General features: G+C 53.6%; 1 protein-coding gene across 2 annotated transcripts; it reads right to left on the bottom strand.

The window, feature by feature from the left end:
* Nucleotides 1-112: 112 nt before the first annotated feature.
* On the bottom strand, nt 113-27,405 carry PDE1B (phosphodiesterase 1B). Of its 2 annotated transcripts, XM_060026264.1 has the most exons (16): nt 27,267-27,405; nt 27,054-27,176; nt 10,407-10,520; nt 9,333-9,515; nt 9,080-9,146; nt 8,615-8,731; nt 6,225-6,365; nt 5,712-5,812; nt 5,505-5,630; nt 5,286-5,387; nt 3,962-4,082; nt 3,571-3,652; nt 3,143-3,251; nt 2,589-2,719; nt 1,949-2,068; nt 113-1,482 (listed from the first exon to the last, which is right to left on the bottom strand). In XM_060026264.1, exons 2-15 carry the CDS (start codon nt 27,161-27,163, stop codon nt 1,965-1,967), a joined length of 1,608 nt encoding a protein of 535 aa, XP_059882247.1. In that variant the 5' UTR covers nt 27,164-27,176; nt 27,267-27,405; the 3' UTR covers nt 113-1,482; nt 1,949-1,964. The 2 variants fall into 2 exon arrangements, with proteins under 2 accessions (XP_059882247.1, XP_059882246.1); XM_060026263.1 differs by lacking the exons at nt 27,054-27,176; nt 27,267-27,405 and adding an exon at nt 15,401-15,543.
* Nucleotides 27,406-27,966: the final 561 nt, after the last annotated feature.

Here is a 27,966-nt window from a genome sequence, read left to right as displayed (position 1 = left end):
ATAACAGGATGAACACCGCACCAGGGTTTCATCAGCTTGAAGAGACAGTGCACGTGAAGATGCCCAGTGCACTTTCACCCGACAAACAACACACACAGCCAGGCCAGGTCTCCCTTCTTTATTGATCTCTGGCTATAGCAGGATTCTGGGAGACCAAGGGTGGGGGTGAGTCTCATGCGTCTCTGCCCCACTCAGGGTGGGGTAGGAGGGACAAGTGGCAGGTGGCAGGTCTAAGAGACGATGGATATGACTTCACAGGAACAGGGCCCACTGTACAAATGCATGGTTGGTACAAGAAAGGAGGAGGGCAGTCACCTGGACTTGGGCCCTTCCTGGGACAAAGCCGGGTGAGAGGAGCCTGAGGAGAGGAAGGGGCAGGGGCCTGGCTGGGCTCTCTCCAGAGGACATGAGAGCAGCAGTCCTGAGCCCCTGCCCGTCTGCCTTCCACCCGCCACTCCCCACTTGTCCTGGGGAGGGGCCTCTTGGGCCGGGGCTAGGAGGGGGACGGACCCTCTCTGTCAGCAACACAGGATTACTGGGTTACACCTCACCCTCCCCATGCGCCCTTGACCCCAACCCAGCTCTCCCCTCCTGTGCCCGTAGGATGTATCCTGAAGGTGCTTTGCTGGGGAGACTTCAAAGCACTGTACAGACATTGGTCGGATGGGAGCCTCCCAGCCCCAGGGGAGAGGAAGGAGGCAAAGGGTTCAGGACTCAGCCAGGGCAGATGACAAGCCCCAGGGGCCTAGACCAGTCCCGAGTCCTTGGCCACCCCAGGAAAGGCCTCCTCTCAGCCCCTGGTGGCAATGGCTCCTCTTCCCCCAGTCACCATTGCAGAATGGGAGAGAGGGAAGATTGCAGGGTCTGGGCTGGGGATGGGACTGAAGCAGTGCAGGTCTAGGGTAAAGAGGATGCCCCCCATTCCCAGGCCCTAGAAAGGTACCATGCCCTGAAGGAGCCCACTCCCCTACCCTCACATAGGGCTCTGAAAACCCCCAGCTTCCTATCCTATTCCAGCCCTTCCCAGGGGAGGAAAAGGGGGACCCAGACCTGCCAGCTAAGGTCTGGGGTGGGGGCTGAGGAAACCCCCAAAATGTATTGCTTAGAAACTTGGAGTCAAGAAGGATGCGGGAGGACCCAGGGGGCTGGCATCTCCAACCCTCCCCCGCAGGCCCTGGGAAGCCTCCAGGAAGCTCCCCTCCAGCCGACCATCTGGCCATAGGGAGAGTCCAGAGGCGGGGGGGGATGGACACAGTGACCACTGGGAGCCTGAAGTTCCCCAGTCTTGCCGCCGGGAGATTAAAGTGCGCCCCAATGGGTGTCGGGTGGGGACAGGCCCTTTCCCCAATCCCGCAATCTCTGGCATCTGTCCTTCGGGTGGGGTGTCTGTTCCTTGATGTCCATGCTCCCTTGGAGCAGATGGGGGAGCCAGTCCCGATGGGTGGTGCTGACGACATCGAACACTTTGGACTCGGTGAGGACCTGGGGGAAGAGGAGACACCTCGGTGCTCTGACCTCCTCCTTCATCTCCAGCCTGACTTACCTTCCTCGGGTCCCACCGGATCCCCACTCAGTCCCGCTTACAGTTGAGCAAAAAAGGCCCTGCAGAAGGAGCTCAGCCAGGGCGCGAGCGGGGCTGGATTGAAAGTCATGCCCAGCTGACCTCCCGGAGTCTTGGGCCCTGACTGCCGCCTCTCCCCAGGCCCTCACAAAGGAGCTGCTCAGCCCACTCCTCTCTTCCTGCAGGTGGGAGGACTCTGCTCTCCACTCAGGCCCCGCTCGAGTCTGTGTGCTCACTTCCTCCATATCCCTGCTGGGAAAGAGGGAAGGACCACCTTGCATCCACTGAACCCCAGAGAGGACCCTTCAAAGAGGGCTGTGGCACACCCCGCTGGCCCAGCTCCCTGCAGAACCTTAAGCCCCGCCCTGTCTGCCGCGACAGGCTCACCTGGGCCAGCCCCAGGCTAGTCCAGATTCCCGTTCTGGTTGTGTTCATCTTCGGCGGGGGAGGCTGGCGCCTCTTCCTCACAGGGGGACAGCTCGTCAATGGACATCTGGTTGGTGACGCCTGCAAAGGGGCAGGAAGGAAGCTGGGACCAGACCAAGCAGTATGTTTCCCCCAAACCCAAGGAATATGTGGAGACAAGTAAGGGATTCTCACACATCCCCCTTCCTTCCAGCTGAGCTACATCCAACCCACGCCTACCTGGGGAGAGCCTCTCCAACCTTGCTAAAAGGCACAGCCCTCAACTCCCACGTTAAGGAAGAGCTGCCCCAGCCGGGGCCACCAGGTCACCACATCCACAGGGGACCACTGACGAGCCGCAGTGTGCATGGGGTCCCTCAGGTCGTGGCCTGTGGCTGTCCCTATCCTCTCTCAGGTCCGCATTCTAGAACGGTCCAGGCCAGTCGGCCAGTCAGTCGTTCCTGTGATCTTACTGCAGCCTAGTCAGTTCCCTTTCCCAACTCAGGGAAGGAGTCAGACAAAGGGTTGCTTGAGGAAGGGCTTACGGGCTTAAGGAAAAGGGACCCGCTACTGCTGCAGCAGCCACCCTCCCCGCAAGGCCTCGTCCTCCCAATGGACCCACCGCTTGCCGCCCGTTCCTTCCATTTCTGCTTGTTCTCCTGAATGTATTTGATCCAGGTAGAGCGGAAGCTGACCACGTCGGGGTTGGGGTCTCCCACTTCCACATCCAGAGAAGGCTGGCGCCACTGGAAGCTAAAAGCCGGACCCCAACATTGCGAGGTCAGGCCCTGCCCACCCCAGAGCCATCTTCACAGCCCTCGGAGTGGAGGGGGTAGAAGACCAGTAGGCTCAGGCACCCTCATCCTTGTCCTCTTTTCCCTCTGCTAGGTACCCGCAGTCCCCATCCCTCTCCACACCTTCCCTCCTCCTAGAAGGAAAATAAAAGCAGATTAGCAGAAAGGCAATAAAGACAGAGCTAATGGGAGAGATACAAATACGGTGGAGGGAACAGAGGTGCAGACCACACTCCCTGCCCCCCATCCTTCCGCCCCTGTGTGTGACTCGCAGTAGAGGGGCTCCCACTTTTGGAGTCGCCTGCTTCTCCACGCCCGCCTGTACCTCCTCCCTGGGAGTCAGTGCTCTCTGTGGGCCCCCGGCTGCTGCGGCCACCCTCACCTGGGCTGGGTTTTAGACTTGGAGTCTTCCTCCCCCATGGGCTGGACACTCTTCTCGGCCACATCAGTCAGCACAGAGAACGTGGGTTCCACGATGAAGTCAATGAAACCTGCAGTGCAGGGGTAACACAATGGAGCCATCTGACCTGGGGGCCCGGGCAGAGGATATGGCCGGCACAGCCGTGCCCCCGGCTGCACGTAAAACAGGGTCACCTGGGGCTGAAAAGTTCCCAGTGGGGGCAGCCTTTGCGATGATGTCTTTACGACCCCAGAGAACTCCACCCCAGGACCCCATGCTCTAGCACGGCGGGCTTGCTGCTACGGGAAGAATGGCTTTGAAGGAGGTGGACTTGGAGAGGTCCTGACCCGGCCCAGCCAGCATCCTTTAGCCTTCGCAACTCTCTCCTCCCTGCGGGAAGGGACACTCACCAATCTGGGACTGTGCCACGAGAGTGGAAGTGCGGTCACAGAGCGGAGAAAAGGGCAGGCCCAGCTCTGCCTCTTTGTCACCCTAGGGGAGCAGACAGGGCGGGGAAGCACCTCAGTCTACCAGATCAAGGTGCAGCTGGGGGTAGAAGGGGCTGCCGGGGGAGAAGAGGGATCTCTGTGCCTTGGACCTGGAAATGAGTGGCATGCAAATGCCACTGCCAGCGATTACTGTTAAGCTTTTCGGAGATGACATTATATCCCATGGGTTTGGGATCAGGTTGGCAGCTGCAGGCCACTGAATGAGGACTGGAGTAGGAACAGGGAACTTGGAGAACAAAGGGGAGAGAAGGCCCCATGGGCGGGGGCGGGGGCAGGCAAAGAGGCCTCATACCTGGCGGAAGAATTCCTCCATGAGGGCCTTGGTCCAGCGGCTGTGAACCGACCACTGCTTGGTTGGGTGGCTGATGTCAGCAGCATGGAGCAGTAGAGACAGGGCCTTGGGCTTATCAATCCTGTTGGGGCAGATGGCAAGGGGACGGAGACTGATCTTCTAGGGGAAGGAAGCCTGGACCATTCCTAACTTCCCATCACAAGCCCTCTCTCAGATCAAACTTCAAACACCCTGTGAGGCTAGACACACACACACACACACACACACACACACACACACACTTACATATGTATAGGAAGCAGCCCAGGCTCTCAGAATCAAAGGGCCTGGGTTCGAATCCCCACATACCTATCACACACTAGCTGTGACAAAGAGTGAGTTACTTAAAATTTACATATTTCATTCTCCTCAATCCTAAGTGGAAATAATAACAGAATCTGCCACATAGAGTTGTTCTGAGAATTAAATGACATACAGCATATAAGTATTTAGAAGAGTGTCTGGCACCTAGTAAGTGCTCGGTAGATGTAATCTATAATAATAATTATTATTATTATTTCCCAACAATGACACGCTCTGACACTGCACACTCTCTCACACCCAGACACCATACAATTTTTATTTTTTTTTTGTGGTACGCGGGCCTCTCACTGCTGCAGCCTCTCCTGTTGCGGAGCACAGGCTCCGGACGTGCAGGCTCAGCAGCCATGGCTCACGGGCCCAGCCACTCCGCGGCATGTAGGATCTTCCTGGACCGGGGCACGAACCCGTGTCCCCTGCATCGGCAGGCGGACTCTCAACCACTGCGCCACCAGGGAAGTCCGACACCATACAATTTTTAACACACACCTTCAGAGCACACAAACACAGTCTGTTCTCCCTTACATTTATATACTCCCACCCACTTTTAAGCAACATTAGATGTAATTATGGCATTTCTTCTGTGCTTTTTTTTTTTTTTTAACCTCACATGACTCTCCCAGTAGCCCTATGAGAGTAGGAACTGGTGGCAAGCTATTGTGGAAGGAGGCATTACATTTTCACATTTCCCAGATACAGAAATGAGTCCAAAGAGTTGGAGTAAGCCTGACCTGAAGCTGCCCTGAGAACGCCCATCTCAGACCCCCAGCCCAAGCGCTCTCCAGTAGACGGGCTGCCTGGGCTGTACACATCACATAGACGAGATACACTCAGATTCCTGGAGCCAGGAGAGTTTCTATATCCGGGTAAAGACTTGTCACACCCTTTACCCATGCGGATGCCCCCCCCAATTCACACACACCTCACTCTGGCCTATGCCCAGCCACACCCCACCATATCTCACCTTTCCAGCTGCTGCAAGGCCGTCTTCATGGACTTCAATTGCTGGAAATGGCAGGACATGTCTGTGGCCAACACCATCTCGATGACCAGGGCCCGCAGCTCTCTGAAAGGACAGAACCCAAGTATTGATCAGCACTGCTAGGCAGGAGTTCCGGGAAGTGGGGAAAGAGGGTTGGGGTGAGGGGGTCCCTAGGGATGCCCACTCCTGGCTTCTGCTCACACAAACTCATCCTTGGTGAGGTTGATGAAAATGTTCATCTCGTCGTCCTGCATTATTCGGAAAACAGAGCTGATGTGGTGATTCTCCAGCACTGAGCGATCATTGTACAGGATGGCGCATTCTGACCTGCAAAGCCCAAGTCACCGTGTCCGGCCCTCTGCACGTCCACTCGGCCCCTCCTGCCCCTGCCACGTCCCCACCCCTCACTTGGTCTGGATGTGGAAGCTGTTGGTAGTGCCAGTGTGCTCATAGTCGTGGATGGCTGCAGCAAAGATGATGGCCAGGACCTCGATCTCCGACAGGCAGTGCTGGGAGAAAGAGACAGATGATGAGAGGGGGCGGACCCCCTGCCGGCCACTGCCCAAAGACCTCCACACACAGGCAGGACTGCTCAGCCCAGCCCTTCCATTCTTCGAGGCCAGCTCTTGGGCTAATGCAGCCACGTTTCTCAGCTCCCAGAATGGCCAAAGACCTTCCTCCATCCCAACCAGCAACATTCCCATCACATCCCGGCACACATCCCCAGCGCTGCCCATGAAGTTACGGTCCACCCAGGAATACTCTAGAGTGAGTAAGCCCAATCTGAATCTGTAAAGACTCTGGGATGCCAAAGGAGAGGAACCAAAGAGAGAAAAGAGGAAATGGGAGTAAAGTCTAGACTTCCCGGTTCTGCAGCCGTAAGACCCTGAGTCACAGAAGACTGATTTCCAGGGCACCTACCACCATCCCTGTGCGGAGCAAGAAGCAATGGACCGTCTGTGTAACATCAGCTGCATGGATCTGGTTATGGTAAGGGTTCTTGTACTTCCCATAACCTGTCTCCAAGGCATCCAGGAAAGTCATCAAAAACACAGTGGGAATCTGCAATAGGACGGAGGAAATCGAGATTTGTGGCGGATGTGCGGGAATGGCAGACGGCCGAAGACGGAGGTCAGCAAGGCCCATTCTTTGGAAGGCAACAGGGCATAGGAGAGTGCTGGCTCTGCAGTCGGGTGAACCTGGGTTCACATCCTGCTCTACCACCTGCTGGCTGTGTGACCTTGTGCAAGTCACGTGCCTTCCTGTGCCTCAGATGCTTAACTGCAGAATGAAGATAATACCACCTACCTTGAATTTAATGAGATAAGCACAAGGCACTTAGTAAGTGTTCTCTAGAGAGTAGCTATAATTATTATTATTTCCCTGGAGATTTTTCAGAAGAGGAAGTCAAGTTTCCCTCCTACCTTCCAACCACTTTACCCCATCCCCAAGCCAATACCATGGAGAGGGGCTCAGAAGCAAACGAAAGAATAAGATGACCCGGAGAGGCCCCTCTAGCCAGATGTGGATCACCCCCTCCTCTGAGAAGCCTTTCCCCACCCTTCGACCACCACACACACACACACACCCAAGCACCAGGAACCAGAGGTCTGTCGGGCTGCGCACGGGCTATTCAATCCTGTCTCAATCCTGTCTCGGTCTCTGCATGTGCCCTGGGGTACGTTTGCTTCCTTCAAAGGCCCAAGGTTCCCAGAGGGCGGGGCTGGTGTCTGTACCTGTCCCTAGATCTCTGAGGCTGCAAGGAGAGCGGGGTTCAGGACTTGAGGAAGCTTCTGTAGAGATGCGCAGTAGTGACGAGACAACAGAGGATGTGCCACTAGTCAGTCGGACCCTAACGTCCCCCGCCCCAACCCCTGGAGGGCTGTGCCCCAAATTCAGGGAATTTTAAAGGACTGTTTCCACGACAACCGCCCTTGCTTTTGCGTTGCCATGGTGTCCCTGGAGGAAGGGAAGGGAAGGGGAGGAGCATGGGAGGGGCTGGGTACCCAGGAAGGGAATGTGGAGCTTGAAAAGGGCAGCTCCAAGGGGGTCTCTACTACTAGAGCAAGAAGGCTCCTCTCTCTCTAACTGCCTTGGAGCAAGGTGGGCTGGGGCGAGGCCAAACCCAACGTGATGCAGTTACTCTCGGAGTTCCCCGGAACCAGTCCTTCCGGGTGAGGAAGCACCTGTGGGAGAACTTGGTGTCTGGAGTAAGCCTGAGAACCAGTCTGGAGAAACACGAGCTGGGAAAAGTCTTAGGAAAAATAAGAGCCTGCTGTTCTCCGTCCTGGAGAGGGCAGGATTGGAAAGAAGAAGAAAACGCAACTGCAGAACAGGGCTCGGGGAGGCACTGAAGAAAATCTCAGCTGAGCATCTCAGGGACGTTCTGGAAACCCCTTGGGAGTTGTAAAGGGAGGAGTCAAAGGTCGAGGAAAGGCTCTCACACACCAATAGTCTGTTACAGTGAAGTGGAGGCACAGGTGGCCGGGTTACCTCCCAGAGCCCTCTGGGAGGGGCCCTCCAGCTGGACTCCTTTGACCCCCCGCCAAACCCCTCAGAACACACATGTTCTCCTCCACCCTAACGCCTCACCCAAGTGCTCGCCAAATATCCCCATGGCGACTCCTCAGCCCCCCTCACCCTCCACTTCCAAGTGTGGTTTTTCCACGTGCAAGTGATCTTTAACCGGCCCCTGTTCGCAAAAGACCCTCCCTCCTGGCACAGGATCTGAAGAGGACATTAATCCTGTACACTTCCTGGCCAGCCAAGCTGAACAGCAAATCGAGTTCACACCCTCCCTCCCCTCCTACAGCCCTACATAGCCTTGGCCAAGAGCTGACCCTCTCCCTAAAATTCCTTGGACAGAGACTAGAGCTGGAGGGGGAGGGGAGGGAGAGGCCCCCCCGAAACAAGTGGAGAGACACTAGTCCTGCAGGGCACCAGCTGAGAGCTTCTGACCTCTAAGCCTCCAGTGTCCATGGACAGGGGCAGGAGGGCTGAAACAGGGAGCTGAACTTGCAGCCAGCCTGGAGAGGACAAGTTAGGGGACAGAGCAAAGGGCGAGAGTGCAGAATCCTAGGCTGGCCAGTTTCAGGGCTAGAATCTTCCCCTAGAAAGCAATACATGAAGCCAGAGGCTGGGACTGCAGCAAGTGAAGGAAAGGCTAGACTGGGGTGTGCAGGGGGCGACTTCCTTGACAGTGAGACGGAGCCAGGGAGCCTGTGGAATCTGCTGCTTGTTGGGACTCTTTGAGAACAGGGTGGTGGGAGTAGAGAATCCTACCCAGAGGCAGGGATAGGATGCTGCCCAACCTTAAAGCGGCTGATGAGGTTGTGCCGAGTCAGCAACTGAAAAACAATGGTCCTCAGTGCGTGGTCATCAGATGCCCGGTTCAAGGAGAAGACATCAAAGCACCAGAGATCCAGGTTCTGTGGAGAAACAAGGAACTAGGCAGGGAGACTCCCAAGGGGGACATCTCCTGCAGCAGCGAGGGCTGCAGGGAGACTTCAAGGAGGACTTCCCAATGATTACAGAGGCTTGGGAAGCAGGAAAACAAAGAAGTGGTAAATAGGCCTCTTTCTTCCCAGATATCATTCAGTAGGGGAGTGACAAGAAGTCAGGAGTGTGCCTCTTGAGTGGGGAAAAGTTGTTTTGAGGAATATGGAAACAACAGTTAAAAGGGAAGGCAAAACTCATCCCGTAAAGCGTCTGAAAGTCCCAAGGACTGTTCCACCCCCCTCCAAGCTTCTCCTCTTGCCTGAAACCCCTGGGATCACCTTGAGACAGTTGAGGACCACAGTGGAATAGGTGGGGCCCACAGAGGTGTACGTTCTCCGGAACATCCTGAGGGAGAAGAACGAAAAGGAGCCCAGGTGTGAGGTCTGGGAATGGGGTCGGATCAGGCGGGGCTGTGCGGATAGGCCGTGGGCATGTGGGGCTGGTGGTACAGTGGGGTCCTGGAAGACGAGGGTGGCTGGGAACGAGGGACACAGCTAGAGGTAGAAGCTGGCAGGGAGTGGGTGAGCTCACCGTTCCACGAAGATCCCAGCCTGCACCGCGTGCACGATGCTCCGGAACTTGGGCTTCTCCTCTGCTCGGCGGCCTTTGGCCCGGGCCTGCTGGGTGAAGGTGGAGGCCAGCCAGTCCCGCACCTCCGAAGGCACCGCGTCAGACCGCAGCTCCTGCAGCTCATCCTCCGTGTCCAAGATTTGCCTGAAGCCCCAGGAGGGGAGTCACAGAGGAAAGACGGCAGGTGCTTCCACAGCCTAGAGGCCCGGGCCCAGCCACACCTTGGAAACTCTCACAGCAGCTCTCTCCCTTCTCTGACCCTCCCTTTCCTTTCTTTCGCTAAGTCTTTTTACTTCTGTTTCTCTATCTGATGTCTCCAATAATGAAACAGGTCACTATGCGAGGTAGTGAGCACCCCAACTTTGGAAGTATTCAAGCAGACAGTGGAATGGATACCACCCATCGAGGATGCTACAGGCCAGCAGCAGTGTCCTCCAGAAATAAAATGCAAGCCACGTATAAGTTACTTTCAATTGTCTAGTAGCCACATTCAAAGGTTAAAAAAACAGGTGAAATCCATTTTAATGATAACGTTTCTTTAACCTAATACACGCAAAGTACTATCATTCCAATGTGGAATCAATATAAAAATATTAATGAGATAGTTGACATTCTTTCAAAATCTTTTGAAATCCAGCATGTATTTTACATACACATACATCTCAATTCACACTTGCCATGTTTCAAGCCCCACAGCCATGTGTGACCAGTGGCTCCCATCCAGGGCGCGCAGGTCTGGAAGGCCTCCGCACTGGGAAGAAGGTTAGGACTAGATGAGCTTTAAGGTCCCTTCCAGCTCTGGAACAGTGTTCTCTTCTTGATGTCTGTGTTTGTCTCTGTCTCTGCGACTCTATGCCTGTACCTCTGCCGATATTTCTACCTATAGATCTATCTGCCCTCCCACCCCTCCTCCCTGCTCTGGCTGGGTCAGGCTCCTGTCTGACTCCCCGGCCCTCCCTGAATCACTGTGTCTGTCTGGTATCTTTCTCCTCTGTGTGTGAGTTTCTCCCCGCAGCCCCATGTCACCACTCTCACCGCGTCTCATTTATGTAGACGGCCTCCAGCAGGGAAGCTGTGTACTCCAGGTTTTGCTTCAGCTCCTCAATGTTTACCTCCCCATTCTCCAACTGCTTCACCATGTAGCGCAGCCTGTAGGGGCCCGGGTACAGATAACCTGCTTAGGCGCTGGACCTTGTCAAGAGAACAGGATACCTCTAATAGGATGCATTTTACAGAAACAGCCTCAGTCTTCCATAACCCATTAATCTTTCTAATAGAATAAAAGCAGCTGGGCTTCCCTGGTGGCAGAGAGGTTAAGAATCTGCCTGCCAATGCAGGGGGCACAGGTTCGATCCCTGGTCTGGGAAGATCCCACATGCCACGGAGTAGCTAAGCCCATGCGCCACAACTACTGAGCCTGCGCTCTAGAGCCTGCAAGCCACAACTACTGAAGCCTGTGCGTCTAGAGCCTGTGCTTCCCAACAAGAGAAGCCACGACAATGAGAAGCCCGCGCACCACAACAAAGACCCAACATAGCCAAAAATAAATAAATAAATAAATAAATTTATTTTTTTAAAAAAAGCCCTGGTCCGGGAAGATCCCACATGCTGTGGAGCAACTAAGCCCATGCGCCACAACTACTGAGCCCGCGTGCCACAACTACCGAAGCCCGTGCACCTAGAGCCCACGCTCCGCAACAAGAGAAGCCACCACACTGAGAAGCCCACGCACCGCAACGAAGAGTAGCCCCCGCTCGCCGCAACTAGAGAAAACCCACGTGCAGCAACAAAGACCCAATGCAGCCAAAAATAAATGAACAAATTAATTAATTTTTGAAAAAAAGAATTTAAAATATAACAGCAGCTAATGTTTTTCATCACAGGCCATTGCCACTGCCTTACTAAGTTTACCTAGCCCCCAAAGTTAAATCTCAGGCTCTTCCATGGTCCCCACCCTCTCTGACCTCTCAACGCCCCCCTTTTAGTCAGTGTTTCCTGAAAACTCTTGTTTAGAGTGCCCAGGGCCCAGCAGAATTAGGCAGGTACAAGCTCCCGGGGTGATGTTTTGGGGATGAGCTGTTTCATAGTCTGAATAACCAAGAGCTGAAACTGCTTATTTCCCCCTAAGAGAGGGCTTTGGGAGCCCTCAGCATTCTTTCATTATGTCTCTTGGTCTTGGCGGGGAGGGGGTACATGTCCACAGCCCCGCTGTCTCTGGCAGGGATGGCAAAGACACAGAACAAAGACCAATCTGAATTGGTCTTTCGCCTGGCCTCACTCCATCCCGGCAGAGCTAATCGATTATGATTCCAGAATCCATCAACCAGGACAAAGCAGGGTTAACCCCTGCCTCCCCAGTGCCACTCCAGAGAGAACCTCTGGCCAAGGGGGACTGTACCCATCCCCTACCTCTGCCCCGTGGCAGCTTCCCACAGAGCCAAAGTGGGGAGGGTGGGGTTGGAGGTCTCACTTACGGGATGCTTTGCCTGAAGGAACAATATTTTGCCCTCATGAATTCCGGGGGATTAACAGGGAGGCTTCTTAAAAGTCTGGTTTGTGACTGCCTGAGTCCAGCCCAGGCAGTCACAAAGCAAACAGAGCTCTCTGACTTTAGATGGTGATTTTAAAGAAAGCGATGAAACATTCCCCTCTGGCTCCTTCCCCCAGCCCTGCCCCACCCCATCCCACCTAAAACCAAGATGGTGTGAAATGGTGGCCAGCACAGTTCCCCACTGAGAGGGGCTTCAGAATCCCAAGGTCACCCTATGAGTCAGGGAGGAGAAGAGAATGAGTCAGGGACTGGAGGCTGAAATCAGCATCGATTACCAGGGATGCCGGGGTGGGGGTGGGGGGGAGGGAGAACAATGGCATTCCTGAACAGAAGCAGCTCTAGAATCCCGGGGTCTCAGCAGCTTTGGAATAGGGGCGTTCAGAATAGCCAGCCCCAGGAAGCGTCACTGGCCAACTCTCACCTCAGGGACCAGCAGTCCTGGCCAAAGACAGGTCTGAATACAAATGGGGCAGAAGGGAAAGGGGAAAAATGGGTGGGGAAGGAAGCTGGAGGGTGGCACTGCAGCCTCCTCGGTGGGCTATCTTCAAATATCACTTCCAGCCTTCCTGCTGCACCATTTCCACGTGGAAAGAGTAGGTGGTTCCACAAGAAAGAGTCCGGGTTCAGTAAAGCTCAGCCCCAGCTCAGGCTTCATTAGGGAGGAGGAATAGAGGCTGACAACATAAAATGCTTTCCAGGGGGCTTCCCTGGTGGTGCAGTGGTTAAGAATCCGCCTGCCGATGCAGGGGACACGGGTTCGAGCCCCGGTCCGGGAAGATCCCACATGCCGCAGAGCAACTAAGCCCGTGCGCGCCCGTGCGCCACAACTACTGAGCCTGCACTCTAGAGCCCACGAGCCACAACTACTGAAGCCTACACACCTAGGGCCCGTGCTCTGCAACAAGAGAAGCCACTGCAATGAGAAGCCCATGCACCGCAACGAAGAGTAGCACCCCACCCCCCACTCGCCGCAACTAGGGAAAGCCCGCGCGCAGCAATGAAGACCCAACGCAGCCATAAATTAATTAATTAATTTTTTAAAAAAAGGCTTTCCAGTCAATGGGCTGGAAAGGAGCAACTGAGAACTGACCAGAGATCACAGAGGAAAGAGATACACTCTGCCATTGGGGCACACAGCTTCCCTCTCCTGGTCAGTCCCCATGGCCAGGGACCCTCAACTCTGGGGACACACAACCCAGGAAGAAAAAAAGGCCTCTGGTCCCATCTCTTCCCAATCCCAGCCCCAGTCTTCCATTTCGATCAGTCCCTTTTACAGCGGAAAACTCTGCCCACTAGGGGTCAATATGCCCACCACCAAAGTTCTTTCTTGAGCCACCTAGGGAAACCCACATCCCAGCACAAGCTCCCAAGTGAACAGCCAAGCCCATGGGTGCTCATTTGCATGTATTTGCATAATCTCTGACAATGCTGCCCGCTCTACATTTTAAAAAGGGCTTTCTCCTACATTATCTCCTTTTGTCTTCAAAATGGGCCTAGAGGGAGGGAGAGAGGGAGGAGGGAAGGCAGTGCTGCCCCTATTTCCAATGCAGAAACCCAAGCTCCCAGCACAACTCTGGGAGGCAGGACTCCTGGATGCAGACCTTTCACTTCCTGGCTCTGAGTCCCGGGCAAGTCACTAATTCTTCATCAGTGTCTATCAAAGTGTGGCCTGTAGACCACTGCACCTGAATCACCTGGGATACTTGTGAAAATTTTAGATTCTGGGCCTCACTGCACACCTACTGAACCAGAATTTCTGAAGTTTGGGTCCAGGGATCTGCATTTTTAACAAACATCCCAGATAATTCTCATTCACACTAAAGTTTGAGAACCTTTATTTTCAAGCTTCAATTCCTTCATCTGTTAAATAGTGAGGATAATAGTAAACCACCTGTTAATAAGAGGAGTAAATGAAAGAATGTATGTGAAAGGCCTGGCACATAAAACGAGGCTCTTTAAACATGAGTTGAATTGGAATTAACTGACCAGCATCATGCTGGCCCAGCTCACGCCTCACTCCCTTCAAGTCCAACAAGCACCTACCTGCCTTCTTGATCCCAAGTCCAGGTGGAGAAGAGTGAGCCTAGTTTGGATGGAGGCTGGTAATTAGGAAGCCCCCTAACAGAGGAAATGAGAGGATGATAATGACCGTGATCTCTCCTTTATAATTACAGACCTGACTTGAGCCTCACAGTCTCCTCATGGGGGAGGTTATAAGACGCGTCCGAGGTCACACAACTTGTCAATCTCACTCAGGTCGGCAAGCTTACAACTCACTCTACTGGAGCTTAACTGTGTCCCAAACACCAAAAGCGAGGCTGGACCCCACTGCGTCACAGCTCCTTCAGGGTCAGTCGTCCAGGCTTCCTGGGGTGATGGTGTCTGCAGACACCACCAGACCCCCAGGAAACTGGAGGTGTCTTGATGACACTGACAGTGACTTTTCTATCCTGGCTGCTGCGCCCAGAGCACACAGTACATGCTCGCTAAATGTTCATTAAACAATAAAAGGGAAAGGGAGCAGATTAATCAGGTCGGGGGCTATCTGCACTCCCAATTGAGATCTCAGGGCTTGGGAAGCAGAGTGCGGTTGTAGGCTGGCTTTCAACGCACCCCTCCCTCCAAGTTCCTCCCATCTCCACCTCTCGATGTTGTCCAGGAGCTCTTGTACAGCTCCTGTTGAAATCTGAACCCAACACGATCCAGATACCAGAAGGAGGCGGGGAGGGAGGAAAAGAAAGATTAAAGAATAAATTTGACAAATGGGGAGGCCAAGGAAGGGACCTGGACTCCGGCAGCTGGAAGGATCCCTCCTGAAGTTACATAATTCTCCCCACGTGTCTCCCCACGACACTTCCTGGCCTGGCGAAGCCTGGAAGCTTCCCAACAGTCCTTCCACTCCACTCCTAGCCCTGGTTCACCACCACCACTTCTTTCTCCTTTATCTTCAGTCCTCATACCACGACGGGAAAGCCTCAGGTCCTGACTGCTGGAGGCCCCAGTCTCTCTCAGCTCTAGGCAGCCAGCTGGAAAAGGGGGCTCTGAGCAGTAATAATCCCAACGCCCCAGAAGAGTGCAGCTTCTCCAGCCCCCATCGGATGATCTGACAATTTCCGAAGGCCCCTGCCACTACTTCCAGCACCCACACTCCCTGAAAGATCACTGTAAGTAGAGGGCTTAGGACAGGGCAGCCTCAAGCTAAGAGGCTGGGAATTGAGAGAAGAATCCTATTTCCCTCTGGAGGTTTTAAAACCAGATGAGGAGATACTGGAGGAATATGAGGTCCTAAATGATGCTGGGGGTCAGGAAGGAGAGAAAGAGGGGAAACACTGCTAAGTCACCTGCCCCTGTTAACACACACACACACACACACAGAGCATATGGGGCTGTCAGGTCTTGATCCCTCCCCTCCACCAAACTAGACCCACAGCAGCCTGTCCCCCTCCTCCCCTCCCCCTTCCTCATCCCTGGCGCCTACCTGAGGATGGGGCCCTGGAGGTGGCGCCTCGGCACAGGAACAGGGCTTGCCATGGGAATCAAAGTTTCCTACTTCAAAGTATCAAAATGCTGCCCCCGGGCCCCCTGGGCCCCTGAGGGGAATGGCTCCCTCTTGGGCCCCTGACTTCCTCCTCCAGGTCTCAGCAAAAGTGACTGACCAGAGAGAATTTGGAGGAGGAGAACAGGAGGAGCCTGGCTGGAGGAAGGAGTGATGAGGGAGAGACCCAGCCCACAGCAAGTGGGTGAGAGGCCGCAGGAAAAGTTTCACATCTGAATCAGACTGAAAACAAGAATCTGTTCTCAGAAGAATCCCAGAGAGGACAGAAATAGTACAGGCCAGCCCCTTGCTCTGAGGAGGTGGGGCTCCTCTTTGGGGAGAAGGAAAGGGTTAGCAGGAGGCTTAAGGGTGCAGGGACAGGGAACCATCCGGAATTTGTCCATGAGAGGAAGTCTGTAGTGAAGGGAAAGGGCCCTGCAAGACCCCTCAGCGAGGCTAAGGCAGATTCGGCTCCCTCCCAGGGTCTTTTTCCGGGGCCATTCTTCAAAATGAGCTTTAACCCACCTGAAAGTATGGAAGCAAGACCGGAAGAGAACTAGGAACTGCAGGAGAGGGGCTCGCTAAAGCTAGGGATCCGGGGATCCTTACCCAGAGATCCGCTCAACAGGGAGGGAAGCCCCCGCCCAAGTAGTGACTGAAAGTCAGAAGGACTTGCTCATCGAAACCGAGAGGCTGGGCAAGTTTCTTTAATACTCCCAGCCCCAGTTTCCTCATCTGTAAAACGGGGACTGGGCAATAACCGTGAATTAACTGGAGAGAGCTCAATCCAGCGCAGAGGGAGAAGGGAAGTGATGGGATAGCCTAGAAAGTGCCTGGGAACCAAGACCCCTCTTTCTCCTCCTGGCTCTGCTCTCGCTCAGGTTAGGAAGAAAAGAACCCGGCCTCTGCGGCGCGAAGTGCGCATACAGCTCCAGCCCGCCTCCGGATTGGCTGTGGGGTGACGTCACCAATACAAGTGCATTGGGGCCGCGATTGGTCAGCGGAGGGGCGAGGCGGGGCTAAGGAGGAGAGCCGGAGTGAAGCCAAACGCAGCGAGTGAAGAGAGTTCCGCTCGATTACAGTCTCTTTAATCTACGTCCTAGGGCTGGGGGTAACGTGGGGATGAGGATGACAGGAGAAAGAGAAAAGAAAGGAAACGGGCCAAGAGCCAGGATTTTGTGACGGGAAGTCTTGCTCCACCCCCCCGCACACACCCCGCCTCGCACCCCTCCCCACCAAAAGCAGGGAGAAATCAAAATACCTTGTCACTGTGCCATAGCCTTGAAGGCTTATAAACAAATGAAGTTTGGGAAATTACTGGGACCAGCGGAAGCGGGCTTCAGCAGCAGCAAGAAGCAGCAATGCAGGCTAAATGTCTACAAAGTTGTGTTCTAGTGAACTCCTGGTAGCCATGCAGCGCGGCCGGTGCGCTAGATAGTGTTTTTAGAGAGAAAAAACTAGACCCAGAGTCAGAGACCTAGAACTGCCACCCAGAGGATGAGGGACAAGTTATTCAGCCTGCTCTGTAGACAAGCTCTCTTGGAGAGATACAGATGGGGTGGGAGTGGGGGCAGGTGGTACACCAGCAAACACCAACCCAAGCCAGCTCCCCTCCCTCACCTGACTCCAGGCCCAGGCCCCTGAGCCAAGTAGGCACTAACCTCAACCATCCTACGGAAAGGTAGAGATTTCTTAGACTAGAAAAGCTCTAGAGAGGATGTCTTGTCCATCCCTCTGCTCTCTTGCCCAGTAGAACCAAAGATTGTTGGACAAATAACGGCTTACCACATCACCCCACGTGCATACATGCTGCATCATCCCAGCGTGCACCCCGTACTTGCTCATCCCAGCCTATTATCAACGGTTCCTAATTAGAAAGGATATTGATCAACCACCATCCCTTCCTGGGAAAAAATTTTTTTCACACGTATCCACTCACCCACACATATATACACATGCCACACTCTACCTCTGTCTGAGCTAAGGAGACTGTTCCCTGGATGGGAGGCAGGGCATAGATGTGATGATCCCAGCATGAAGTTTCCTTCAGCCCTTAAATGTAGTTTTAAAATAGCAAGGAGCCCAACTATAATGCCTCCCTCCCTGGTCCATCCCCACCATTCCCCACCTGCACTGAAGAACAGGAGCTGGAATAGGGGATGAGCAAAGCATAGGAGCCTCTGCCTGTGGTCAGAGAAGAGGGGTGTGAGGGGGAGTGGGTGGAGGGGTGTTGGGGAAGGAATTACCCGGCTGATCTAAAGGCTCCAAAAATCTCAGAAATTGAAAAAAATCAAAGAAATCATCTAAATCCAATAGAAAAAGGATATGAATTAAAATCAGGAGATTTTGCCTGGACTTCAGCACTATGTGTGACCTTGGACAAGACACCCTGGGCTCCAGTTTCCTTGTCTGTAAAATGGGTAAGTACACGCTTCATAGAATTCTCACAAGGATCAAATGAGATCATATGAGAGCACCCTGGGAAATATAAAGTGATGCATAATGCAAAAAATTACTATTTAGTTTTTATTTTAGTTAGTTCAGCAAGGTTCATTACAACTCCTCCATGAACAAAGTTCCCCGTGCCCACCCTTGTACCCAGGGCCCCTGATGTGGAAAAGCCCAGTCTCCCCGCCACCACCATTCCAGATGTCTGGGTCTCCTCCCTGGCTCCTTATTCCAGGGACCAGGGAAGCAGCAGAAGCGGAAGCTGGGGACATGCACAGCATGGAGCTCCAGAGACTAGGAACAACCAGATCCCCACCTTACCCAAGTACTGCCGCTCCCCTCACTCCCCTGGCTTCCCACTGCTATACAGGCAGCCCCAGTTCTGGCAGCTGGCTGGGCACAGTGGCGGGGGTGGCTCCAGAGATAAAAATAGCCCCCCTGGTGACAGAGCTGGGGTGCCATCCCGGGAGGCGGCAAGCCTCAGGTTGACATGGCAGTGGTGGTGAGAGATCTCCAGGTACTGAACAGAGGAGCTGGATGGAGGGAGGGTCGAGGGAGAATTGAGCAGGGCTTGGGGAAAGCTGGTGGGTAGTGGGGGAAGGACAGGAGCCAGGAGGGTGGAGGGAGATGAGGGAGAGGGGCAGGAGGTATTAAGGGGGCAGGGAAGGAAAGAAAGGACACTTGAAAAGCGCTGCTGAAGAAGGTCTGGGAAACACTGAAGAAGAGGGGGAGTGGTCGGCTCACACCCCACGTGTGTCTGAAGGCAACTCCCCCCCTACGCCTCCTGACCAGAAGCCCTTTCTAACAGGTGTTCCTAGCAACAGCCCAGCACAGCTCAGATCCGCTGAGGCAGGGGTAATCTAAGCAGCTGGAGCCTCAGGCCAGACTAATAAGAACCCAGATACCCCAGCTGCCTGCCCAGCACACAAATGAATCCCGTCTCCCTCAGGCTTCAGCCCTTGAAAGAGGGAGGAAATAGGAGGGGTGGGCAAGAAGGTCAGGGGAAGGGTAGCCTGAGAGGAGGCTCCCAGGATCCCACCCAGGAGGACCCCGTCTCTGGCTCACTCGCTCACTCCTCTTCGCCATCCCTGCACTATTTAATTCTGCTCATTAACCTCCTGAGCACGGATCTCCCCACCGGGCCTCCAAACCACATCCCAACAGATGTTCCCAGCAGATTCCCTGCTTCCGGGGGACCTGACAGACACTGAAGGGCGCCTGGGTTGGGAGAGTGAGTTGGAAGCTTGGCAAGGTACTGACTGCCAGTGTGACGGGAGCAGCTCTAGATTGTGAATCAGCAGGATTTGAGTCTGGTCTCAGCCCTGCCCCCCACCTCACCAACTGTTTCTGGGCATCAGTCTCCCCCTCTGTAACACATTATGGTTCTCAGAGTCACTGCCTGGGTTGGAGGCACTAGGGAAGTAGGACGCCTGGGTCTCGAGTCCCTGGTTGGAGTTTATCTTTCTGACTGGTTCACTGCTTCCCCCAACTTAGCCCTAACCTGATGCTTTAAAGGAGGAGGGTGGCTTTCTTCTTTACCGTAGGAAGGTTACATTCTAACCTCCATGAAATTTCCAGGAAGTTCTCCTGCATATCTATCTTTAGTCCATCTTGCTGCAATGAAAACAACAGCATTTTCTTGGCATTTCAAAGAAGAACAGAAAGGAAGAGAATGGGCAGGACAAAGAAGTCTTTGGGGGTGAGTCTGGTGCAATTTGATTAATTACATTTCTTTCAGATTGGAATTTCTAAAGCTACTGCTTGTAGAGAGACGGTTGGAATTTAGGGAGCCCGATAATACTGTTGGCGTGTGTGCTCACTCAACCCAGGCCCCGAGAAGTTTCCAAACAAGGTGGGCGCAGAGGAGAGAACTAGGCGGATGGTGCCAAGTTAGATGATCAAGAGATCATAAACAGGGGAGCAGAGAAGCCAAGGAATAGGAAGGAAAGAAGCTTCTCTTGTCCCCAGGTCCTGCCTGCCAGAGAATCATTAAGTCCCCTGGAAGCCAAGCTCCCTTCCCAACCTAAATGGTGCCAACACCAGCTGGCAGGCTGATCCCGCTGCAGCCACTGTAATTATCTGCAAGTCTGACTACCCATTGCAGCTGCGGAATCAACTGACCTGGGGGCCTGGCTGGATCCAACAGTACCACCTGAGTACCCCCTTTCTAGCTTTTCTCCCAGCCCTGAGCCCCCAGGCCTCTCCCTGGATATGCCCTTTCTCCCCCAAGCCTGCTTCTCCACCAAAACCCCATCCCAGCTCCCTCAGTGGACCTCTGCCAGGTCTGGAATGCTGAAGCATATCCTAACCTGCTGTTTTCTTCCCAGAGAGGGAGAGGATGCCACTGGAACTGAGGGGAGGGGAGCAACTGCAGGACGGGGGGCATGGGAGACAGAGGGGCAAGAACACTGGTACTAGGGACCTTCCTGCAATGAATGGATCACAACTCGCTTTTCTCCTTTTCCCTTCTCAGTAGCCCTTCTTCCCCCTCAAGTCCCATCTTTGCCCCACTCACTGTTCCCAGGATTCTCCCCCAGTTCTCGCAGACCATTAAGTCTTCCTCCCTTAGGGGACAGTCTCATTATATAACAACTGGGAGACCAGTCTCCCAGTGGTCTCACCTGCAGCCCACCTGCTGCCCTGGTTCTGTCCCCCTTTCTCTGCTGCTGTCCTGAAGAGAGTTGGAAAATAGCTACTCAACTTCCATACCTGCGAAAATCAGCCCCCTGAGATCCAAAGGCAATTACCTGGCTTCCTCCCCAGAGGAGCTGGGAGGATGAGGTCACTGAGATGGCAGAAGAAAGGCCTTGCAGAATACAGGAGTTGAGGCTGGACTCGTCAGGCGGCCCCAAAGGGTGCCTGCAGCCAACTTGCCCTGAACCATCACCGCAATCACCGCAACAACACCTGAGCCGGTGGGGGATCGGGGGGTGGGGGGGTCCTGGCTCCTGACCAAGAGAGGGAGGAAGAGGGACAAGAGAGAAGAGCAGAATAGAGCCCAGCACAGAAAGAGAAACCAGAAGGAGATGGGAACAAAGGAGGGAAGGGGCAGAGGAAAGGCTGCAGGAAGAATCAAAGAAGAGGAAAGCAGAGGGAGCAGAGAAGCTGCAAACAAATCCTCGATGATCCCCGTAAAGACCCAGAAAAGAGGGAAAGATCTGTTTCAAGGTTCCCGGCTCCTCCATCCCAGTCTGATGGGAATAGCCAGAAAAATGAAGAGGAGGAGATGAGACACAACCCCTCACTGCATTGACTTCAGGAGCTCCCTGGACTGGAGGCGGGTGGAAAGGGTCTAGAGACATCCAAGCTTCCTGAGTCTGTCACCTGGCCTTCCAGTCCCATAGCATCATCCCCAACCTACTTCACCCTCCTCCTGGCAAAAGTGCTAAGTGGCAACCTCAAACGTGGGATCTCCTCTGCCTTTTTTAACCGGCCTCCTGGGGCTCCCAGGCAAGCAGAGTGCTTTTGGGTTCTAAGGGACTTTAGAGATTCTCTAGAATAGGGTGTGTCATACCTGGTCATATCACCCCCAGGCCTACAGACTTAGGATAAATGCCAGAGGGGAATTCCTCCAATGCTCAGGAACTCACCAACGCAGTCCCTAGGCTGCCCACACCCACCAAAACTTAAAATTGCTCCATCCACTTCTAGTTTGACCCAATCAGAAAGAGATGACAAGGAGTAAGTTTCTCTCTTTTCTTTTGACCTCAGGGGCCCACACCCTTTGTGGGACGGCCCTCTTCCCATCCCACCCAGCCTTCTATTCTCTAAGCTCAGTCACCTGCCTCACCCCCTCCAGACAACCACTCATCAGCAAGACTCTTCCAAATCAGGTCCCAGACACCAGGACTCTGAACCTATTAAGTCATTCATATTCCTGCCTCTTGAGTCTTTATTTTCTCCCCATCCAAGCCAATGGCCACCCATTTATTCCCATTCTGCTGCCTCTTCACACAGCAAGCGCTCCCATGCTGAAAGAACTTCAGACTTTATCATTTAACAGCCACTTTCATATGGACGCTACCAAATAAAGAACAGAGACGCAGAGATTATACGACTTCAAGGTCATGCAGCTAATACTTGGCAGAGTGGAAACAAGAACTCGAGCTCAAGTCTCCCAATATTCCCTCTGCTCTTCCACTGCCACCACTCCGGTCCCCGGTCCCCTCCAGCCACCTGTTCTGACCAGAGGTTTGTGAAGTTCTCCCCTTGGTCTAAATTTGAGTTCCCGTATCTCTGCACCTCCCCTTCACCTTACTGCAGGTGTTTTCCACCCTCTACCATCGAGGGATGCCTCATTCAAGACAAAGCTGGTGGGGGCAATAGCTGCCTCATTCAAGACAATAGAGGGGGATATAAAACCCAGGGAGGAGAGATTCCCTTTGCCATGGTTGAATATAAAGGAAGAAGGGCCAATCCAGGGAGGAAGGCACTAAAAATCATTCCCGCCAAGGCCTGGGAGAAATGATGCTCCTTTTTCTCCAGAGGTCCAGGGAGCCAGTTTATCCTGCAGTCTTCATGGCAGCTCCACAGCCATATGCAGAGAAAGGACAGCAGCACAGTTTTCAAAACAGAGCCACAGAAGATCAGTCCATGGGTCATATATAAAATGAAGACAAAAGGTGGGATAAATCAGTGAGGCACCCAGTCCAGTCCCTGGGCTGCTTCCTCCTGTGCATTTGATCTCCCCAGAATTGTCCAAAATGTGGGTGTGTCACAGATACATACACCAGATCACACATACATATTATCCCATTACCTATACACACACTCACGTACATCATCTCATTCATACATAGGACAATTTCAGGTGTTCAGGTAAGCGCGTGTTTATTATCCCAACATATTTATTACCACACATGCCATTTAGAAACATAAAAACAGACATCGTCATGGAGCTCACACTACACCAAATGTCCTTGTCACTCACATCAACCTTTACCCAGATTCATATGTATACACGTCAGGCATTCACAATTTCATCCTGATACATCTCGTTCATATATCCAGATTGTTTCTGTATCCTCTCTGTAACTCCTTCAGTTCCAGACTCTGGTCTGAGGTCCTCAAAAGAGAGGACCAGGGCTCCCATGGTGGCAGAGTGGTTGAGAGTCCGCCTGCCAATGCAGGGGACACGGGTTCCAGCCCTGGTCCGGGAGGATCCCACATGCCGCGGAGCAACTAAGCCCGTGTGCCACGACTACTGAGCCTGCATGCCACAACTGCTGAAGCCCACATGCCTACAGCCTGTGCTCTGCAACAAGAGAGGCCGCCGCAATGAGAAGCCCACACGCCGCAACTAGAGAAGGCCCGCGCGCAGCAACGAAGACCCAACGCAGCCAAAAATAAATAAATAAAATAAACAAATTAAAAAAAGAAAAGAGAGGACCACACTTTTTGAACATCACCCTCCAAAAGCAACAACAAAAACAACCTCTCCCTTTCTTCCATCCCCATGCCTACTCCCCTCACCCACTACACACAGGAACACACGCAACACACAATCAGAGACAGAACTGGGCTCTGTGACATATACAGGTATATTCATTAACTCATTTGTTCGTTCCTTTATTTAAGAGCAATTTTTGAGTGCCTATTATGTTCTGGGTCCCACACTGACTCTGATGAAACAAAGATGGGCAAAAATAATCCCCAGCTGGGTCTTTGCTCCAGGTCCCCTGAAATGACCTTGAACCACAGCTTAGGACATTGGGTCTAGACCATGGGAGCCTGAGTGTACACCATGTGGAGAAAGGAGAATAGAAAGGGATTGTGTCTATACTATCCCAAGGAAGAGGGAAGTTCTGTCTGTAAAATTCCAGGAGGAACTGGAGCAGAGAGAAGAGAGTGATGTTGTACTATCCTGGGAGAGGGAGAGAGAGAAATCATATATGTGCTTTTCCTGTGTAGGTAACCCCCCCAAAGGAAAATGTGAGGCAGATGCCAGAATGGTTGAATTTTACCACTTGGATGGGTGTGGCAAAACAAGGAGCAGGAGGCCTTCTCTACTCTCCACTCCATCTGTTGGAGTTGATCCATATTACAAGCTCCGCAGAATCAGGGACTGAGTCCATTTTGTCCACCACTATATGCCCAGCATCCAGCACATCACCTGCCCCACAGGGGGCACTCAATTAATAATTGTTAAATGAATGAATGAGCTAAGGATGGCAAACCAATCTCTGCTCATAGCTTTTCTTGTTTCACAAAAGACACCGAAAACCCTTTCAACTTCTACTGGCCCTTCCCCACACTCCTCAAGGCCCTCTGGTCTCAGAGAAGGGTGGGTAGGCAAGTCCAGTCCTCCATCTTAAGGTTAGAGATGCTGAAACTCACCTGGCCAACCCATCATCCCTGAAATGCCTGTCTCAGCCCCTCTCAAGCCTCAGCCTATAAGTCTGCTTAGGTAGGAAAATCTTCCTGCTAGGTAGAGGTGAAATCCCACACTTAGAGTCTCTCCAGCTAATATGCTCCAGATTCTGAATTTAGCTTTGGCAGAGTGCTAGTACGGGAAGCAGAATTCCTGGATGGATGCCCTTCCCAAGAAGAAATTGCCCTGGACAATTATATTCCTATGGGCTTTTTTAACCAGAGGAAAAAAACACCAGGCCCAGGTTCCCGAAAGAGAATCTTGATGTCCCAGATTAGAAATTAAAAGGGTCGTGCGGGGGGGGGGGAGCTAGGATATGTTGAGCATGGGAATCTATATACTCCATCTGTCTTCATTTCTGTTCAGTATCTAGTCCTGAGATAATCACATCCATCTACCTATTTCCAGACTAAATAGCCCCTTCCCACCCAGGCCTATTTGGGGACAGTGGTGACTGGGGGTGAGGGTGAGGTTCTATTTCCATTTAAAGGAAGAAATGCCCTCTTTGCTCACCTCTTCAGAAACCACTCGACCCTGAGAGTTGTTTCCCTCTCCTACCAAGCAAAAGTCCTAAATCCTTTTATTTCCCTTCATCTGATTGGCAAAGCACACACCCCTGCCCAATATTCAAACAGGGCCAAATCTAGTAAGCTATCAACTTGGGATCTAACTTGATATCAAGACTTGCCTCTGCTTTGAAAAAGTGAGACTGGGAATCTATTCCTGGTAATTAACATTGAGGAGATGGTACTTTTCTGGGTACGTTATTACATGTAGCTAGCACTCTCAAGGACCAGATTGCTGGAGTGAGTGAAAACCGGAACAGTCTCATCAATAAGATTAGTGATTCTTGTCCACAGTGATCTCCTGTAAGGACATCTCAGCCAACACACTCCGTAGGGGCAGCTGCCTCCACTCCCTTCTTTCCCTGGGTTTCAGTGCCTCCTTGTGAGGCTCCTCTTCTCTTGCCATTGACCACTTCTCACACTAAAGGAAGAAATAGCAATTTGCTTCCAGAAAAGACCTGTGGTTAGCAAGGTGTGGGAGAGAGTGAAATGGTAGAACCTGCTCATTTGCAGCGTCCCTTACCTGGAACGGAGGCGAGGGAAGTACAGGATGAACCACTAGTGCTGTGGGGAAGCATCCTGGGACACCTTGAATTCTGCCACTTATAGACCCTGTGGGCCCTTCTTTACCTTTTGACCACTTCCCTACCTACCCTTCTTCCCAGCTTAGTTCCTGTTAACAGAGCAGTGTTTTCTGTCAAGAATCACCCAGTGTTCCTCCCAACAAAAACCAGTTCAATCCGGTTTTCCATTTCTTCATCCCAGAACCTCATTCCAAGGCTGCACTTCATGGAGCCCGCAAATTGCATTTGGTCAGAGACAGCAAAGGAGGGGACCGGGAAGCATATTTGGATTCCACTACGGCACGTTTGTTGCCCACTATGCCTCCATTCTCCCTAAGGCCTCTCTAAGCAGCTAGTGTGTAAATCAGACCCACGGGCCCAATATAAAGGCGTCATCTTATCACCACAGGTGAAGGCTTTTTAAAAAACACAATCATAAACATCTATCCATATTCTACCCCCATCTCTCCCTCTGCCAGAGCCCAGAAATGAAAAGCTTCAGTGCTCACCATTGAGAATGCTGGTGAGGACCTGGGTTTGGAGGCTGTGTTTCCTGTATTTCCTCACCAAACATCTGCAGCCTCTTTCCTAGGGCCATGGAAAGTCTTAGCAGGGAGAGGAGCACTTCCCTAGCTCTGGTTAAGAATCAACAGACTGCGGAGATTACCCGATGGCCGCTGACAGGGAGCTAAACATGATGCATGGCTTGTCTTTGACTCAATCCTCTCCTTCTCTGATGAGCAGGAAGAAAAGTTCCTTTCCTTCCCTGGAACTGGAGTATGGGACACCGGAGTCCACCCCTTTCCCATTTATTCCTCCCCACATGCCCTCTTCCTGCAACAATAAGAAAAGATGCCTAAATGTGCTTGGAGATCCTTGGGAGACCCTACAGCAGCAAAAAGGCTTTGACAGTTACCTTGCCCCTGTCAACAAATCTCTCTTCACCACCACCCCGGCTCCCAGGTAGGGGCTCCACCCCCCCTCCTCCAGATCGCAGGTAGGGGTTCCACCTCTTCTCTAGATCCCAGATGGGTCCCCCATTATTAATAGGCAGAGAGGTGAGCAGCTCAGGTATGGGGTGCCCCGCCCCGGCCCATCCCCTCCCTCCCCCCCACCCCCCACCCCCGTTGGATGCAGGAGGCGGAAACCACCAATCCCAGTCGAGATACATATGGCCCACAGGTTAGCACAAGTATCCCCAGGCAGTAGAGCTGCATCTGTGTGCAATCACTCTACACACACCTCTGTGACCCTGGGACAGTCATGCACACACATGTGATGTGTCTCACATCTGCACACCCCTGCACATGGATACGTGTGAGTCAGCCTGGCACCTCCCGAATGCTGCCCGTCCGCGGCCCTGCCACACCGCAAATATTGTGCCGCCTCTCTGCGCTGCATGTGTCACCGGGGGGTCCGCAGGCACATCGTTAGCTCTGCAACTCCTAAACCCGCTCCAACCGGCCGGCTTGCTCCGCACATGCCTATGCCTTGCACATGTCGTCTGGCCACGCGTGTCAGGGCAGCGTATTTCCTCTCACCTGCCAACATGTGTGCCCGAGAGAATCCACCGGCCCGGCTCCGGCTATCCCCCACCTTTCCAGGCTCCCTAAGATCCCTTCCCCCAACTCCCCTGCCCGGGGACTCACAGAGACCGAAGCTTAATCCACATCTTCTTGCTGGGGGCTGACTTCAGCTCCAGGGCCGACGGGCAATCCGACTGCAGCATCTCGGGAGGGCTGCGGGGGGACAGCTCCATGCTCAGCCTCTGTCTACGGAACAGAGGGGGAGGAGACAGCCCCGCGGCTCAGCCCCAGCCGCTAGCCGGGAGACCCGCGACCTCCATCCCAGCCCCTTCCCACCTGCGGCTGGCGGGGACCAGCCAGGCCGATGTCTCTAGGCTCGGCCCAAGCTGGCAGAGCTGCAGTTCCTGAGGCTCCTCCTCTCCCGCTGCCCAGCCGAGCTCTGGCCTCCCAGTCCAAGCCCTCCGCGCCGCCGCCGCCGCCGCCGTGCGCTGCCGGAGCCGCCTCCTCGCCTCTCTCCTCCTCCCCGGGCCGGCTTCCCCTCCCTTTCCCCCCTCCCTTCTCTGCCTAAGCGCTCGTCTCTCACTCCTTGCAGCCTCTCCTCCCCCTCCCAAAGGAACGCTTGGCAGCCTGGGGCACACACAGCCGGCAGCGCCCAAAGGCGAGTGCACGCACGCTGGCAGCGGGTGCGGGAGGCTGCGTGTGCCCCACGCGGGTGGATGTGAGTGCGTGTTCACGGAGCGCAGCGCAGGCGGTGGGCGGCAGGACTTCGCTCTGGGCGGTGCTGTGGGTTCCCTGGGTGTGTGTTTTGAGTTTCTGTGTGAGTGCGTGCCGTTTCAGAGCCGCCGGTGCGTCCCAGGCGTGAAGGAGGGGTCGGGGACGAGTCCACAGCTCTCTGCCTGGGGTCCTGGGCACTCGCTGAGTGAGGCCACCCACCACCAGAACCCAGCCCCAGACCAGACCCTCGCATGTGTGGTCCTGACTTTGAGGCGAGAAGTCTAGCTTGTGCTCTGAGTGGCCACGGTATCCCACACCTCTG

This window comes from Delphinus delphis, chromosome 11 (genome assembly GCF_949987515.2).
Source record: "Delphinus delphis chromosome 11, mDelDel1.2, whole genome shotgun sequence".
In the NCBI taxonomy this organism is placed as follows: Eukaryota; Metazoa; Chordata; class Mammalia; order Artiodactyla; family Delphinidae; genus Delphinus; species Delphinus delphis.
The sequence above is the reverse complement of the archived record's forward strand: the minus strand, read 5'-3'. Positions and strand labels throughout refer to the sequence as shown.

Excerpts from the sequence above, each read along its gene's own strand:
- PDE1B (XM_060026264.1), bottom strand. The coding sequence starts at position 27,163 with ATGGAGCTGTCCCCCCGCAGCCCTCCCGAGATGCTGCAGTCGGATTGC. Across the intron at positions 10,521-27,053 it reads TGGATTAAGCTTCGGTCTCT|GCTGCGCTACATGGTGAAGC; the intron begins GTGAGTCCCCGG and ends GGGCCCCTACAG. Across the intron at positions 4,083-5,285 it reads GCCTTGCAGCAGCTGGAAAG|GATTGATAAGCCCAAGGCCC; the intron begins GTGAGATATGGT and ends CTGCCCCAACAG.